Source organism: Taurulus bubalis, assembly GCF_910589615.1.
Source record: "Taurulus bubalis genome assembly, chromosome: 2".
Lineage (NCBI taxonomy): Eukaryota > Metazoa > Chordata > Actinopteri > Perciformes > Cottidae > Taurulus > Taurulus bubalis.
Window position 1 is genome coordinate 29,120,792 of NC_136590.1, and position 18,377 is coordinate 29,139,168.

At 38.1% G+C, this 18,377-nt stretch overlaps 1 protein-coding gene across 2 annotated transcripts in view; it reads right to left on the reverse strand.

Moving 5' to 3' along the window:
* gabrb2b (gamma-aminobutyric acid type A receptor subunit beta2b) overlaps positions 1-18,377 on the reverse strand; it is a gene marked incomplete at both ends in the record, with an annotated part of 65,396 nt that overhangs the window by 1,829 nt on the left and 45,190 nt on the right. For both annotated transcript variants that reach the window (XM_079214167.1, XM_079214168.1), the window contains 4 exons: positions 1-6; positions 2,818-2,970; positions 4,932-5,069; positions 15,581-15,663. The exon at positions 1-6 is cut by the window's left edge and continues 239 nt beyond it. In XM_079214167.1, the coding sequence (XP_079070293.1) occupies positions 1-6; positions 2,818-2,970; positions 4,932-5,069; positions 15,581-15,663 (380 nt within the window). The remainder of the gene's footprint in view (positions 7-2,817; positions 2,971-4,931; positions 5,070-15,580; positions 15,664-18,377) is intronic.

The following is an 18,377-nucleotide window of genomic DNA, read 5'->3' on the forward strand; positions in this document are numbered from 1 at the left end:
TAATACCTGGAGGAGAAAGACCATATTCATTATATTATAACAGAAACAGTATGAATTCACAATGTTGCAGTTGAAAGTATGCCATTTGTTATGTAATGCACTCACAAATTAACTTATTCCATTTTTCTTTTCATTAAATCAAGACCAACTTGCAATGAGATCACAGCAGCCGCGAAGCCAAATCGGGCCAGGGACTTAAAGGGGGGTATTTGACTTTCCATTGGCATCGTTTCTGTGGTGCGGACATGTCATTATAACACATTACGTGCCACCATCCTTTCAGACCATTACTCTCTGTACTGTTCTGACTGAATGTGTGACAGTTTCATGTTTTTTAAGGCTTGCGGCATCAAGACATCTTTCTGATCTACTGGATACCATGTCTGTGCTTGATTAAGCCTGGCAGGATTAATGAACCCCAGGGACTTACCCCCATGACATCAAACCATGCATCAGTAGACGACCTAGAAGATGTGCACCTGAAGCGCTGCAGCGATTTGAAATTCAAATGTCAACCATGGTCTTGTTCATTAGCAGAGAACTCCTACTGAGAAAAGTTGTAGACAATTCTTAAATCCTCTCCCAGCAAGCTGTGGATGATAGTTACTGTCAGATTGACAGTGCATATCAACGAGTTGAGTTTCTGCTTATTATGAGTGGCATGCTACTCTTGCTGGTAGTGATTTATTTTCATATTCTTGTTGTTTTGACAAAGTGGCTGTTGGATTTAGTGTGCTTACAATGTGTGTCTGTAGTATGAGATACATACATACATACATACATACATACATACATACATACATACACATACATTCATACATACACATATATATACTGCAGGAATTGTATATGGCATGAGAGGCCTGATACTAAAGCTTAAAAGTGATTTTCCTTGCATGATTAAATAATTGTGTTCTGCTATGGCGCCCATAAATCCTCCCACGTGCATCTGTCTATTCTACTGTGAAAGCACACAAAGCATTATTTTTTTAAGGCAATTTCTATTGAGAGTCTCAGTAAACAATTACTAAATTATTTTACAGCTGTCTCAAAGCTGTCAGGTGACCAGCGCTCAAAATAGGATTCAGGCAATTCAAGCTGTTGCTCCAAGGGCTTAACAATAACAACAAAGGATTCCGACAGAACAGTGGCCATGTGATTCAGCCATTACAGGTCCATGTTATTGTCAGAAACCAGGTCAGAATAAAGTGGTTCCTGAATCTGGTGTAGACTTGGGGGTGACCCAACATTTCCCAACTCTGCTGACCCGCCTCCATTATAGAGTATTGCCTTCTTTTTTTTCTCACTAAATCCCATGCATGCCTTACGCCCAGATCACTAAATGCAGCTCAGTCATCAATCAGCGAAATTGCCTTGTCCACTAAAGCGAGGGATGGGTTGAAGAATGGATGAGGGAGTTGGGTGAAAAGAAGACAGGGAGCTTCCAATAAACACAGAGGAAGCCAGAAGCTCAATACAAAGCTTACAGGCTACACAGTCTTTATATGTTTCAGGATGATGGGGGATATTGTGACTACCAGAAAAGCTCAGAGGCTCTCGAGTTAAGAGGAAAAAAATCTAACCATACTCCGTCTGTGGAGTACAGCAACATGTGTTGTACTTGTTTACATCTACAATGATTGTAAAAGAAGTGAAACAGCCAGAAAATCACTTTTTCATCTGTATCCAAGTATGTGTACTCATTGCAGTGCTATGATGTAATGACTGTAAATGACCATGCATGGAAATAACCCTAGAACACGAATAACACAATGAACGTCGAGTGATTTTCACCCGACGTTCATTGTGTTGCTTTTGTCTGAGTCGCGTGAGTCTTTGTGTAGCTTGCAGCTGCTCACAGACGTTATTGAAGGTGGGCGTGCTCCGATCACTGTTTTTTTGTACAGGCACCTGTTCGGGTGATTTTCACCCGACGTTAGTAATAGTGTGACTATTTTTTCCGGATGGGTTTTAACATTGACTTTTAACATTAATTAACTTTTCCTTCACATAACAAGGCTCACATGTTCCAGGAACATGTGGACCAAATAACAAGTCCATAGCTCCTTTATTTATATTTTGAATCATGTTTTATTGACGATTCCCTAATTTTTCACTGGATTTTGAGCCTTTTTTTAGGGTCCCCCCATGATACCTGTTTATCGTTTTATGAGAAGTTCTATAGGGTAAAATAAAAAAGAGTACTTCAACTTGCTTTGTATTGTTGTATTTGAATATATTTCGATGAGAAGTATATTTTATCAGGTACATCATGTCGGGTGAAATTCACCCGACGTTAGTGATAGTGTGACTTTAACGCTAGTGTTCTCGGGTTAATAATGACAAAAAAGCAATGTAAATAATAAATCAATGGATGTATTTATAAAGGTATAATGTAAAGATTACATTTTGAATTCATATTTATTTATTTATATGATTGTTTACAAGTCATGGTCTTCACAGGACTACAACTTTTATTTGTAATGATGATTATTGTGGAAAGAGTTTTAGCTATTTCCCAGAAAAAAAGGCAAAAACCTCTTCTACAAACCACTGTTTATCCCTTGTCAGTAAATTGGATGTTTAGGTCTGCTATAGATGTTCTTGCCTGACTTAATGTGAAATATGTTCTACATTTTGTTTTCTCAACTTGTGTTCCTTGTCTCCATTTGCCCTTGAAATGAATGATGTGAATGTTATGAGGTAAAAATGGGGTAAAACATATTTAATTTATGTTTAGGGTCAGTCTATTTTTATTTTTAACGTGTCTACCCCAATCTCCTGTCAATATGTCTATATTTGTATTGCGGGCCTCACCCAGAGCCACTCTGGCAGCAGAGGCGTCATAGTTGATCCAGAAGGAGACCCATGAGAGGATTGTGATAAGTATAGAAGGCATGTATGTCTGCAGGATGAAGTACCCGATGTTTCTCTTCAGTTTAAAACTAAGGGACAGACGAGGGTAAGAACCTGCAGAGAAGAGACAGGGAAGAAAAGAAAACAGTGATGTTTTTTAGTTTGCTCTCTGGTAAAAGGTACAGTATGGTTAAATGCAGCCAATAAATCTTACTTGTTGAAAGTTTGGGAATTTTATCATTTTTGATGATTATTTGCAGCCAAGTTAACTACTGGTAGAATATAGAGTAAGGGTGCTATTGTTTCAGTTTTTCAACTATTTTGTGCATTCATTATTTTTTAACTTAACTTTTTAAAATGTTAATCAAAAGGTATTCTGGAGAGAGACTCTCGAAAAACATAGAAATTAATAATTCCATTATTGATTTAAATGCAAAATTATTTTTGGGTTAATCCATGAACTTTTGACTTTCATCACAATTTCCCTGGTCCTGAAGTTACATTTTGTTCAAACAACAAAATAGAAACATACTCAAATCCAGAAGAGAGAGGAGCAAGTTTCTTCATAATGACCAAACACAACTTCTTGATTATTAACGTTGTGGTGAGGTATCCTAACATGTAGACTGTACTCTTCAACCATTCTTCTTCAAAGCTCTTGTATCAACAATAGCTTAGTTCCTGGGCTGCAGAAGCAACTCAGTAATAGATCACATCTGTTGTGTCCACTGAACTGACGCATTAACGCTCTCCAGAATTACCTGTTCTCCACGGCCTGTGTTTATCCACAATATTGCAAGAGGTTTGATGTTTGGTTGAGGAGACTTTTTTTTTGCTTATCTTACTCAATTTGAAATAAGCCTATAGTAGGAGTTTTGGGTTGGGCAAATTGTATCACCACACATATTTCTCTCCTTAGGGAATTGGCTGCATTTTGGTTTGAGTTGCATTGCAACTTCAGGCATCAAAATAAGAGCAAGAATACACGGAATGCAAGGGAGGAATATTAAGTCGTTGTAATGACAGCATCAACAACCCACCAGCCTAAGCTCCTCTTGGAATGTCGCAACTTAGACCTGCTTTTAATTTAGCTGATGTTAGCATGAGCCACTGAGAGAATCTTTTAATTATGTCTTTATGGAGTGAGGACACCGTTTGGGTAAAATGATAGAACGGAGGCGCAACAGTAAATTCATTATTCATCAGGCAACAATGACATTGCCTATCCTTGGAGTGAAACATGTCACTTGTATTTGGTAAATGCCCAGGCACTTGTGCTGATGTTTGCATCTCTAGGTGCCCCCCCAGGTCATCCACCCCATATCCCAATAGACAGCAAATTAAAAAGGGAATCCCTGCTTACCATATCTCTGTATAAGGCAATACAATCAGGCACACTGCAGCGACACATTGGGCAGTTAACAAACACATACACTCATGCATATACAAACATTGTGCATGCATCAGAAAGCATTATGTATTAATAGGGTGTGACGCCTGCAGATAAAAACAAGCCTTCTCATTGGCGGAGTGACTACGCTGTTATTGTATTGGTGTTTAGCTTTTATTTTCTGCAGTATCCAAAAAGTGTATTCAGCAGAACCACTGTCCCGCTTACGATTGCTTGCTTGCATGACAAATTCATGAATATGAAAATGCAGAAGAGATGAATATTTCATTGTATCAGACAGTATTCTTTTTGTTTATTGCTGTTAAACAAGTCATAGTGTCTTCTATCTCCCAGGACGGTACTTCATTTGAAGGTTGGTATGTGTGGTACATCTCTTTTTTTTCTGGAAATTGTCAGATGCTATTTCTCTTATCAATCAGTGCAAATTTAGAAACTTCCATAATGCCCTCTTTGTACCATGATAATAAGGAAATGCAATAAACCTTACAGATAACAAAAGGACGAAAATAAGAAAGAGATACGTATGTGCATATGTACAAAACAATAACATTCCGTACGCTTCAAGACAATATTTATTTCCCAGCTAATACTGTTGGATTGCACTATCTTGTGCGCCATACCATCAACTAGGATTCATGCACTTCAAGCTGCTTGTTAGCCTTACCTGTGGAGAAGACGACGTTCTTGGAGATGAGATTATGATCCACAATGTCAAACTGGGGCAGTTCGATCTTGTCCACCCCCGTCACAGCATTGTTTCCTCCTCGCCAGTAGAACTCAATGTCATCGGTAGTGTAGCCATCTGAGAAATAGGCACAGAGCACAGGAATTACTGAGGATTGTTAATGGTTTGCACAGTATATACATATGATCATAATCATGTCCCATCTGGATTCCATGCAGTCCAGCTAAATAATCACTTTACAGGATTAGGTTTGCATTTGTCATCATTTTACATTCTGCTGACAGCAGACAAAGTAATTGGTCTTTGGTTCACTGACTTAAAATGAGAGATTATCCACAAGGAAAGGATATATGTTATATCTTACTTTTTTCAGAACCTGTTTATTTATGCTCTACCTGAAAACATCCAGGCTAATTGTGTTATTATATCTTTGTATGGGATACTATATAACTAATATTAGTGATCTTGAGTCAATTTAGAGGAAGATAGAACTCAGGGCGTATTCATTTATGTTTTTGCCTATTCTTCTTCTTCTTCTTATTATTATTATAATAATGCATAAAAAAGTACTATACACACACAGTAACATCCCTAGTTCCCCAGTTGAGCAAAGCAGATCCAAAACAGATGTATCCCTTGTTCAAGGCCTCCTTAACACCAATGAGGTAAGGCAGATGCGTGTGCTTATTCTTGATAATAACTAACTGCTGGATAAGTCTGTTGAAACTATGACTAATATAAATATATATATATAGTATATGAGTCATCTTTATGTTTTGTCCCATGAGCAACTAAATGATTAAATACCAAGAGCAAGAATGATTAAATAAACAGGCCTGCAATCCATTTTCATCTCTAAAACTCAGTAAAATCTTTAAAAGGGACAAGTAGCAAGCCCATTAATATTAATCTGAACCACAGCTCCTCGCTCTTTTGCTCTCATTTTGGCCCAATCAGTGGAGACATGGACAGCAAGGCGACTCGTGGGCAGGAGCAATAAATGATTGAGTAACATGTAGTTATAGTTGAAGACAAGTGCTGTTATAAAAAAGGAAAGAAGAAAAGTAGAAAATGTTCATTAGACCATGAAACTTGACTCTTGCATAATCCACTGCCTACTGTCTGCTCTAGTGCAGCTGACATGTCTGCTGACTCCGGGGCATTCGAGTAGTGGTCTCAGAGAGGGGATGGGAAGGAGACGAGGTGAGACAGGAGGCAGCTGGGGTTAGTGCACTTTTTTTAGAAGACTGGTTTCCCATTAACAACAAGCTAAAACTCTGGTGGACTCAATTAAAACAGCAATTTGCAAAAAAATATATCAAATATTGTGATACCATGAGATATGTGCATGAAGGTCTTAATCAAGCTGTTTCAAGGCCTCCTTACACCACAGCAGAAGTCGTCATGATAAAAAAAAAAAAAATGAATTGCAGAATGCTGAAAATAAAACACATGTATAGCCGACCAGCTTGTTCTACAGCACAGATGGCATTATTGCTTTTCCATATTGGGATTCTTCAGGGCTACAAAGGGGTTGTGAAGCGACACAGAGCTCATTTTGATAGAGCAACACAGTTAGATTGCTATATTTGTATATATAGCCGCGCCAGATTGGGCCTGACAGCTCATCACGATGCGTGTATTAAAATGTGAACTTGCTCAACTGAGAGGCAGGGGGCCGAGACTTGCAATACACTTTGCTGCATCAAGACAAACAACTGAATATTGTAGTCTTATATCATACAACTCCTAACACTCTTCAGTCCCTCCCATGTGTAATATTGCATTTTAGGAAACAGCAGGAGATGGACGAAACAACAGATCTGGATTTCTTTTTTTCAATAACTAAACATGCAATATAATAATCATTCCTGAGGCACGCACCAGTTGTTACAATGCATTGTAAGATTAGCTTGAGCCATTATTGCTATTGTGTTTTATTAAAGTAAGTTATTTTTGCACTAGTGTGTGACCATTATTCTGTCAAATGCTCATGATATCGAGATTTAGCAGCTCAAAAGTGAATTATTGTTGGATTTGCATGAGTATGCCAAATGTGCGTGTTTGTGTGGGGGCATGGCAGTGATGACAAAAGCTCTGGCTGGATGACAAAGGAAAGCACGTTTGAAAGAACACTTTAGAGGCAACTCCCGTGCTGTTTCATTGATTGCTGCATATAATATGGACCACACCTCTTCTGGTCTCTCCATTTCTCAATCACTTTTCTTCTCTTACTTGTTCTGTTTTTCATCTACATCCTCCTACCACTTTTTCCAGTTGATTACACTCCTCCTTACAACCATTATGTGTCGGTCGATCTTTCACTCTACCTTCCCTCTTCCTCTCCTTCCGCCATACCCTGTTCGGCTTAATTAATACTCGTGTGACCTATTTAGTTGCTCTGAATTATTAACACAAAGTCCTCAGTGGCTGCGTTCTACACCCTCTGACATCTCTTGGTCCTCTCGACAAGGAAGTGGAGTCGGGTGCTCACTGCGTTCAGATATACTCTAAAAAAGAATGTATTTCCAAAACATTCATGTAAAGGGGGGATGGGAGAAAGAGATGAATGTGTTCTATCCACTCAGTTCCAGTAAAAAAGCCTGCCAGCAGCATTCTGAAATAACTTACAGACCATTAAGTGCTTCTCTACTAAGTGCAGGGCATAAGGAAATTGTATTAGTCGACATGGGATGAAATTAAGGCAGGTCAGGGGCAGACCGAAATAACTTAATTTTGGATACATTTCTTAAGTGATTAAATCGTGACTGAACGCCCTCCTCTACTTGAGATTAAAAATGTAAATGAGTCAATTTGTTCCGTCCCAGAGGATTGGCCCTAAATGATGAGAGTTCATTTTATTGATGACCCCTGGATTTCACCTCTTGCTTGAGCACATGGGCCAAACAAAGGATGTATCAATATGTAAGGGAGATCGACTTTTACAACAATCCTTCTCTCTTGAGGATGAACCGTTTCTGCTTTGCACTTCCTCACGCAGAAATGTTGGTCTAATGATCTCAATATTGAGCAGATAGATTGTAACGCACATTCAATGGGAACAACCTTTTTGATACTAATAGCTCCATGGCCTTGGCACATTAGGAGAAGCAATTTAATCGAAGCATTGAATAGCAAAGTCATCAGTTTACTGTTCAATTCAACAATGTTGTATCATGGGGTGTTATGCACATTACAGCTTCTCCAGTAAACAAACCTGTGCATACACACTTTCAGTCAGAAAGAGGAGTGAATGGTTTTGTGCAAACATTTGAGTCAATGATGTGAAATGGCCCACATTTCTTTGAGTTCCCAGGCACCCAATCCGCTTAACTCCATTGTGTCTACGTCATTGAGGCTGACTATGCAGTTTTGCATCACCTCACTTTTATATTAAATGATTATGTCACAGTATTTGCAACAGATAGATCATCCTGATTCCCATTAAATTGACTGAAATGAGTGACGGTGAGAAAAGAAGAGACATGATCTGAAATACATGGAAGACAAGAAGGAGTTAGTCTAATGTATATCTATTAACTATTAAACAATAAGAAAAGAGGGAATTAGCTTCTTGATGCCTCAGTAGCACGAGAGGCAAGCTCGTCCCTCAGTACAACAAAAAAAAACACTAAGGGTGAGACAATATGTTTTATGATAGCACAAAGGATTCTCTCATGGATTCCAAAGTCTAGGAGCGTTGGCAGGCCAAAAATAAATGAAATTGTTCCCGATAGAATCAGAGGAGATAGCAATACAATTCTAAAGCTATTTAACTGGGACTCTGGCATATCTCCCTGACCAAATCTGACTCCAGGCCTTTTTTAATCAAGCTTATGAAATAATGTCTCCGTTGATTTGTTTTAATGGGCAAAGACATATTTTGGAAGGTGATAAAACACTGACTTTGATATTGCTCTGGCCAAATTATAATTAAGGACAACAACGGTTTTCGTTTTAAGAAGAAGAAGAAAGAAATGATCCTTTATTAATCCCCTTGGGGAAATTCTTCTCTGCATTTGACCCATCCTTAGTTCGGGAGCAATGGGCAGCCCTGTGGGGCGCCCGGGGAGCAGCTACAGGTTTAGTGTCTTGCTCAAGGACACTTCGACATGTGAGCTATGGGGGCAGTGGGGATCGAGTCGGCTACCTTGTGGTTACTGGATGACCACTCATCCCCCTGAGCTACAGCCGCCCAAATGGTGCTATTTAACATCATATCCCTGTAATAACACTTTGAAAATTGTGTTTTCTAATATGTATGAACACATGTAAAGGCCACACAGGCACTAACAACAATCACTGAAATCACTTTTATCTGATTTTCTTTACATCGAGAAGGGATTGTTTATGATTATATTGTTTGCAAGCCTTGCTGGAGAACAGCAACTTAAAAAAAAAAAAGTGAAAACTAATATGCACCAAAGGAGTCTGGGGGGGTGTGTGTAAAGGGTGAAACCGATGATTCATATTATCCCCTGGAAATCGTACCACACTGTCCAACCTAACCAGATCTGCATCATTTACCATGTAAGGCGTAAATCTGACTTTTTCCACAGTTTACATGGAAATGCATGTCAACTTAATGCATATTATTAGACAAAGATGTGTGGTGCATTTCCATAGACATAGGCCACTGTGTATGAACACAAAATGATACACATGCTTGATTGGACCCACAAAGACATCGTCACACACGGGCACAAAGGTCAAATCAAACCCCCTGATCCACTGCCTGCCTCTCGCTCTTCCCTGTGAGCGGAGAAGGCTACTCCACGCTTAAATATCTTTCAGATGAATCTTTGATTCCACACAGTTCAAAGCGACTTTAATGTTATTCCTGGTGTCCAATTAAAAATGTCTTGGGAACTTTTGCAGTACACAGCAAGCTGCAGCTAACTGCATGCCTGGACAGGGACAGAACATCTAAAGATAAGATAAATAAATAAGCCATGCAAGCCCAAGTGTAGAAAGCCATTCACACCACACAGGATCTTTGCAGTTTCTAAAAAAAAAGAGCTCTGATGGGCAAGGATAGCCAGAGAGAGATAAACTGTGAAAGTGGCTCTGGCTATATGATGTGAATCGCTGGTGCAGAAAATATAACTATTACTTGGTAGAAATGCTGTAATGAAATGATAGTTTCATTGTGAGTGCACAGCAACTGTGTACAATAATATGACTCTCACTCCTCTCTCAGTGTATACAACAAATACAAAATGTCTGTTTGTATTTGTGCGTGTGAGGATGTTATTTATTGGTGACGTCAAATTTGGGTTTTTTCTTCATGTATTTTTCAAGAACTTAGATTCCTAATTTCTGTGTCCTGGAGAGCCATCTGCAGTCCCATTTATGCTAAAGCTAAAGCAGCTAATCAGGGCAAAAATGCTTCTGTGTAGTATTCAGTGTTTACCAACTTAGTGACCCTGCTTTTAGCACGATTCATTGGAAAAATGCACAGCAGCTGTACTTGTCAAGTCAATGTTACATCTTGAACTAGAATTTGCTTCCTGTGAAGGAAGGGCTACTGCACAACAGCGAATACTGTACATTGTAAAATGCATTACTGTAACGGTGACCCAGAACATCAGGAGGGTTAACCCTTTTAAATAATGTGTAAAATGGTATTTCCTTGCACTGAGGGGAAACCTTGTGTGTCTTACTACGTTAGTTGAAGTCCCGGATTACACATGCATTATAGAGATGCTGGGGAAGTAGTGGCACAACACATGCAGGTTGACAGACCATGCTTTTCCAGGTTATAAACGCAACCCTTTTACGATACTGCTGAATGTGAGGTTGAGTTAATGTGGTATTTAACTAATTACCTTTTTTTTTATAGATCTGCAAGAGTTATGAGCAAGAGTTAACAAACTGTCTCAAAGCTCTGCCTGGATGATACACTTGGAATGAAACTATGAGAATAAAGATATATGTCTTAAACTGGAGGTGTAGATTTTCTTTTAGCATTGACCCCGTCCTGTGTTATCGTCATCTTTTTGGTGTTAAAGTTTTATAAGACAACTAGGACAAGGAAGAAGATAACTGCAAAAAGACTGCATTCTGGATTTTCAATTATATAACCACTAGAATGGACATAGTGGTCATTCTGACATATACCTAATCTGCATATCATTTTAATAATCACTGTAAAATCTAAGAACAAATAGATCTGTCATACATTTTTGGTGACGTTTTTTAAAATCTGATTGCTGATTAAATTGATTAATTAAAACATGTGATACTTTTGCTCTCATGGAGACACCTCTCTCTGTCTGTAGTCACAACTATGTAGCCTCGCTTGATGACCCGCCGACAGCACTATTTGATTGGTTACACGTCAAAAGTAATAGTCTATCAACCCTGAAGGCTACCGTTCGTCAAAGGGGATGCCGATGCGCATTCAATCCGCGTAGCCCATTCAGAGATTCCAGTCTGCAGTGTAGTTCATACACTTCACTGACAAACTAGAGAATTGCACCGGAACATTGGGCTTCATGATCAGAATAATGTTTTAGTATCATGCCGACACTTCAGTCCATACTGGCAGGCTCCATCTCTCTCTCTCTTTCTCTTCCCCGGACATTAATTACCGAGAAACACCGATAATGTGTGCTGTCAATATGAGCCTTAAGGCCATTCACGGTAGAAACACTCATAGCTCTTTTGTGTTTTGTAATTTCAAATAAATAACAATGTTATAATAAAATGTACACACATTTAGGAAATGTCAGGGTCCGTCCGATAGTTAAATGAATTTTATTTTAAACAAAGTTATTAGATCACAACATTTTCAAAAACGGTCAAAATCACTGCCTTGTGAGTGTAACACGTCGTGTCTACAAGACATCGCTATAGGACACCTTAAAAATTTGGGGGAAGAGGGGTAAAGTGGTTCTGTGGAAAATTACTCTCTGTTAAAGTTGGTGCACTGGTGAGCGTTTGCCCAGAGGTAAATTGTGATGTCACCAGTGTAATCTTTTCTTGAGCTTAAGGTATATTACCAGAATCAATTTTTTCGATAATTTAATTCATAATTGTTTATTTAATTTTAGGTATTGCCATATGAGGGACACAACACACCCCCAGCACAGACTCTTCTCGCTCCTGCCATCAGGCAAACGCTACACGAGTCTGAAGTCCAGAACCACGAGACTGACAAACAGTTTCTACCCGCAGGCCATCAGGCTGGTGAACTTTGGACATTGTAGCAATGCATAGTGCACTTTATACACTGAGCAATACTATTATCATATTTTTGTGCAATACTGTTATATCTTTTATATTTTTTTTTATTTTTTTTTTTATATTTTTATACTTATTTGTATTTATTTTTTACCTTAAGTTTATTCTAATTAAGTATGTTAGGAGGACCCAGCAAAGTAAGCTTTTCGTTGTATAGAATAACTGTCTGTTATCTGTGCAAATGACAGTAAAAATATCTTGAATCTTGAATAATAAAGAATGCACAATTAGGAATATTGTACATTAGCATTGATCAAGGGTAGCATATACATTAATTAGTCAATGGTTGAATGCGCCACCCAAGCAGCACGCTACGTGACTTTGTGACTACGTGACTGCCAAGTGTCTATCGGAGAGGAATCATCATTTTCTTGGACATTAAGGCTCTGCAGTGTGATCACTAACATGTTAAATCACTATATGTTATATATATATATATATGTTTATTTTATTTCAAAGTTATATCATCACCTTTTATTAAGACAACTTAAAACAATGTATTTTTAATCACCAACTTCTTACTTTCAACTTTGGGCATTACACAATTAATTTGACTTTTACCGAAGTAAATATTCCTCTCTCTCAATCCCTGCCGTGCAATGTTTATGTATGTATTTGTTAATCATTTGTACTATTTGATCTATTCTTGCAAAACTCGCAAACCAAAACACAGGTGAGCAATTTGGGAATCCTCCAAACCATTAGTCACAGGCTGGGTGGGAAGTCCCTGGGCTCTACAGTATTAATCATTTACGTCTCGCCATCCCCACCACCTTAAGAATAAGTTATCTTTCTCCATCCTTTCTGTGTGAACCTTTAATTTGTGTCAAACGTGCGATTAATGATGAACATATAGGACACATTCCTTGTTCATGCATCAAGTCCTGACGCGATTCCTGATGTGAATAAAATGATACAGTTACGAGAAGTGGTTCTGATGACTAGCTGTATTGTGAGACACACTTATTAGTAAACAGCCAATGTTCCTCTCTGTCTGCCCCTCACTTGCCTACCATAATTCCCTGAACCATGGTCAAACAAGTAGTTTAAATGGACACTGCACAGTATGAGGTACGATTTGCAGTTGCAAGCTCTTTGCTATCTTACCAAAGGCTTACCAGGTTCCCAATTAAGTTTGATTAAGGCATTTTTGCTTGGTTTGCCCCTCGGCGAGTTAAACTATATGACAAGCACACATTCTTGTGTCAGCATGAAGGTCATCCTCTCAACAGTAGCAGAAGCACACTACTGCTGCTACAATACTCTCCTAATTTATCCCTGGCGATAATATAAATCATTATATTCTGTAGATATTCTTCATTTCATTATTCTTATGTCTATGAAAGTTCAGATTGTGCAAGGTCAGTTTAACAAATATTGTCTGTAAGAAGTGTCTGAGAAACATCCGGTGGTCTGTTCCTCAAGGTTCCTCAAGGTTCACACGTCTCAGTACTACAACACCCACACCTGCAAATGAGGCATGCGGCTGCTATGTTTTTTTTTCCACCTCCATAATAGATGGAATGTTTATCATCCTATTCCAAATCTCTTTCACACTAATCTTCCACAGCTAGATTTCAATTCTCTCTTTTGATGTTCTCTCTTCAGCTTGTTTGGATTATTTTTTATATTTTAAGTGCCAATCCAACTGTACCTATCTCAAGCCCAGATGTCCTCAATTGTTCCTATTGAAGATGGACATAATGTCTATTTTAATTCCACATTTTATATCAACAAACTATCTTCATGGGCTTCATATAAATTGCTGCAATATGTAATGCTGTTGGTGCAATTGGTTTATGTGCCCATCTGCAGGCTAAACACATTATAGTCCATTAGCTGACTGCATTCCTGTAACAACACTCTCACAGAACTTAGCTCGCTGCTGCTGGACAAATGGTCTGTTTCGGCATACGTCACATTTTGTTATAGAGCTGTATGCATCCTTAGCCTAGCATACAGAAAGTACCAGATCTTATGATCACATTACAACAACTATGGCTTCTAAAAATGCTCAAAGCAGTTACTGTTCCTAATATTGCTGGCACTATCAGGCCTCTGATAAACTTCACTGTTTAACTGGGTAAAAAAGAAGAAGAAAAAAGCTTAAATCACTCCCTTTGCTCCTTATGCTCTATTTCCTTTTTGTACACTAACACCAGCTGTAAGCCTTCAAGCTAACATTGCACAGTTTAGTACAAAACCCTTAACGCTCTCTTGATGGAAACTACATTCAGATGCATTCACAGTTATCCAGTTGATTTGACTAAGTTTGAGCAAGTTGATCTATAAATATAATTGTGTCCGTGAAAGTAGATGAATGGTTAGGGCACCTTTTCTACCTCACCAATCACCAATTAAAGTGTACTGTCATCCCTCCCGAATGTGGCATATACTAAAGAGGTATTCTTTTTCATTTGTATTTTTTCCATCAATTAGCATTGGAAGTTATACAGAAAGAAGACACTTTAATTTGAGAAATGTGAACCTGGTATTTGAGATTACAACATTTTAAATAAAACCCTAAACATCCTGTACTTTTTAATGTTTTTGTTTTCTTTCTGTTAGACTGCTGAAAAACGGAGCAAGGGAAAACTGAAAGAGACTTATGGCGATACAGCAAAGGTCTTGGGATGCACTCAAACCTTAAAACCTAGTACACTGTGGTTAAATAGCTTGTGTTAAGAGGTACCACAGCACCCCTTATGATGCAATGCTCATAAATTGTTGTCATTTGAAACTGGGCTGCAGTTTTGGAAAGCATTACCAATAGCTCTACTATATCACTTCAGCACCACGGACAGCTCATATTACACACAATACTCTGCTGCTCCAGTGAGAGTAGAGGCACTTATTGAACTATGACCATTATTTAATTTGATGAGAGCTAGCTGGTGTACAAGATGGCTGCTCAAATTTATGTTACCTTCAACTGATTTTTCCAAAGTCTGTGTGACACATTAGTGTAGTTAAAAATTACCTTTCTTCTTGAACCACATGTTTGTGCAATAAAAACAGCTCTATATTAGCTGAACTGATACAATATTTATTTATTTTTGTTGTAAAAGAGTAAACTCAGCGGAGGGTGTACTTTGGAACAAAATAATGCATCTACTTTTACCGAGGGAAATATAGTAAATTGGATGGGAAGGATTATGTTGAAAATATTAAAATTCGGAGTAAATCCTTGCACTACAATGGAGCATAAATTGTTTGGACCCAGTGCGGGTCCAGTCAACATAGCTCGTGACAGCTGACTGCAAACAGCTGAGGCCACAACAGTGTAAAAGGGTACAAACACTTAGGGCAGCCCAGAGCTTGGACAAGAAGCTAAATAATACAGGACACAAGAAAATAATGATATAAAGGGAGGAATTACTCACAACTCTCTATCTCGAGTGTGCAGTTTTGCTCGTCCAGTGGATACCTTCTCAGGTCCATCATACAAGCAGCGGTGGTAGTGATCCTGAAAACACATACAACAGTATGTTAATTTTACAGCATTGTGGAAGATTTTGATGGACATCAAAGTGATGTTTTTCAGTTGGAGAAGTAGAGGTTAGATTCCAGTCTTAACAGTGTCATGCATTAAAGTTTCAATATATTTATTGACGCATGTTATTAACCTCATTAATCAAAAATACCTGACACTTCCAATTCACCATGGGTAACTAAAGATTTACCATCCTGGTGGCACTTTATAATAAGTACACACTATTTAGCATTAGTAAAGCATGAATAAACAATGAACTCATCATTTATAAAGCATTATTCCAACATGAATACTCATTAGTAACTCATTCATAAACACAGTTATAACTGTTTTATTCTTGATTAATAAGCTTGGGTTTCATACTTTATAAATTATGGATTCCCCATTTGTAAATGAAGTACAGTTGTCCCTCACTATAACGCGTTTCACCTTTTTTAGTGTAATTTTGCATGCTTTTTTTACAGTGGACAGTATGAACGCGCATTGTGTTCGGCGTCCTGATTGGCAAAGGGAGAACCGCACATGTGTTCTGCGTCCTGATTAGCTAAGGGACTGTACTGTACACCATTGTCATCAATCTCCTCCGTGCAATGTCTCCTGTACAGTACAGAATGCGTTTGGCTAGCCAGATTTACATAAAGTGGTGGGAACTCTATTGGGGATTACAGGGCCAAAACTAATCCTTATGTCCCAGTCTAAGCATTGTTTGGATTATCCTGTGGGTCCTCTGTCAGGCCACACCTGAGATGTGAGTCACAACGGGGATCAAACTCTGTAGGATAGTGGTGGCAGTAATAGGCCAGAAATAGTGGTAGTGTTTCTTCTCTGACTAGGGCATGTTATCATGTGTTTTACATACTGATGACATTGCAAATCCTTTACAAGTCAAAATGATTGCTGATACTAAATACTGCTCTACTATCTGACAACAAGAACAAGAATAATTGAGATTGTTAATTAACTTTTTTGTTTTTTTATTATTCCTTAACAAAGCTGTAACAACAAATATATATATATATATATATATATATATATATATATATATATATATATATATATACATATATATATACATATACATATATATATATATATATGAATACAAAAAAGGTTTATTTATGTAAGATGTTTTTGGGTGTAATGTTTTAGCAGTTGCCCATCCCTCCCTCTGTTGATTTGACTGACAGTGTGGACATGTACATGAATAAACAAGGAGAAAATATATTATTGTATCTAGATCTATATAGAGATCTAGATAAAATTTTGACATAAAACAAGTAAACAACTCAACTTTGGTCAAATCTATTTCAGAACTGTCAGGGAGGAATACTTCTTGAGCATGGAATAAGTTCTGTGATTAGTATAATTTGTTTCTCTACAAAGTACTTTTTTTATTAGTTATTAATTGTATCAAGTCTATTTGAGCAGCAGCAAAATGAGCCAGCACATCAAAATTTCAGACACGTTGATATACACCAGTTCAGTATTGTTTGAATTATTTGACACTGAGCGGCTTAAAATAAAAAAGGGATGTATAATAAGGGATAATAACAGCAACCAGCCACGAGTCAATAGATACGGATATGTTGTCTATCATACTTTGTGAAGGGAACATAAGGACTATGCTGTGAGTAATAGGCTGCCATTCTTTGCCTGGCTCTGGTCTTGTGTTAGAACTGGACTCCCGCTGAGGGAGTTGCCACAGAGCAGCACAGCATGGTGGGTAATCGTCTAGGCACACCTGACAACATAGATATATGTGTGCCAGAGGAGAGGCTCTGTGTTACACAGCAGAGAGATCTCTCTCTCTCATTGTGGTATACTCAGACATTTAGATAAGGCAACAAAAAATGTAATTTGAAGGACTACTGAAATTCACCAAAAACAAATATTATGTATAATCTTCCAACATCACAAATACAAGTTTGCCTCGGAGGGCTTTACAATGAGTGGGCAATGAGTGGCTCATAAGGGATGACGAGTAATTAGTAGTTTGACCTGTTCATTGTGATGGCGCCAAGAACAGATTCATTCAGAAACAGTTTAAAGATAGCACAATGAGCATTCAGGAATTGTATGTTGGAGGGTAGATATTTTAAATGAAAGAATATGGTTTAAGAAAATCATTGCAGTCGCATTCATTCAACCCAGAACGTCAGTATTTTTTGTGTGTGTTTGTTTTCTTTCTTTCCCTTAGTGCATTTGCAAGCTTGTTGGACAAATGATTTTTTAAGTGTTCCTCATTGTTTTTACTTACTTTAAAAGGTCTTAAATGAACACAGTTTACAGTGGGTGGCCCTTAAGGCCTCTAAAGAGGGTGAACACATCGTTTTTTATAGTAAACAACAGATTATTTCTATATTTTTGTTAGATGAATTGTGACATAAAGGGAGTGCAGCAAGGCTAAAGATACCTACAGGAGTTAACCGATAAAAAAGAGAGGAGATGGGAGAACATTTGAGGATAAAGGATGTCAGGTAAGTAAATGAGGGAACTATCGTAACTGTGCCTTTTAATAGCATTAAAGACGTTCAAAGGGAAGAGTTCTAGCATTAACGTGCTGTTTAATATTACACACCCCAGAGCGAGACAGGGAGGTTGTTTGAGCCTAAGAGGTTTAGATGGATTCTCCTTTTCTCTCTTTCTTGTCCCCTGTCTTTGTCAGCGTTTATTTCTCTCTGACGGAG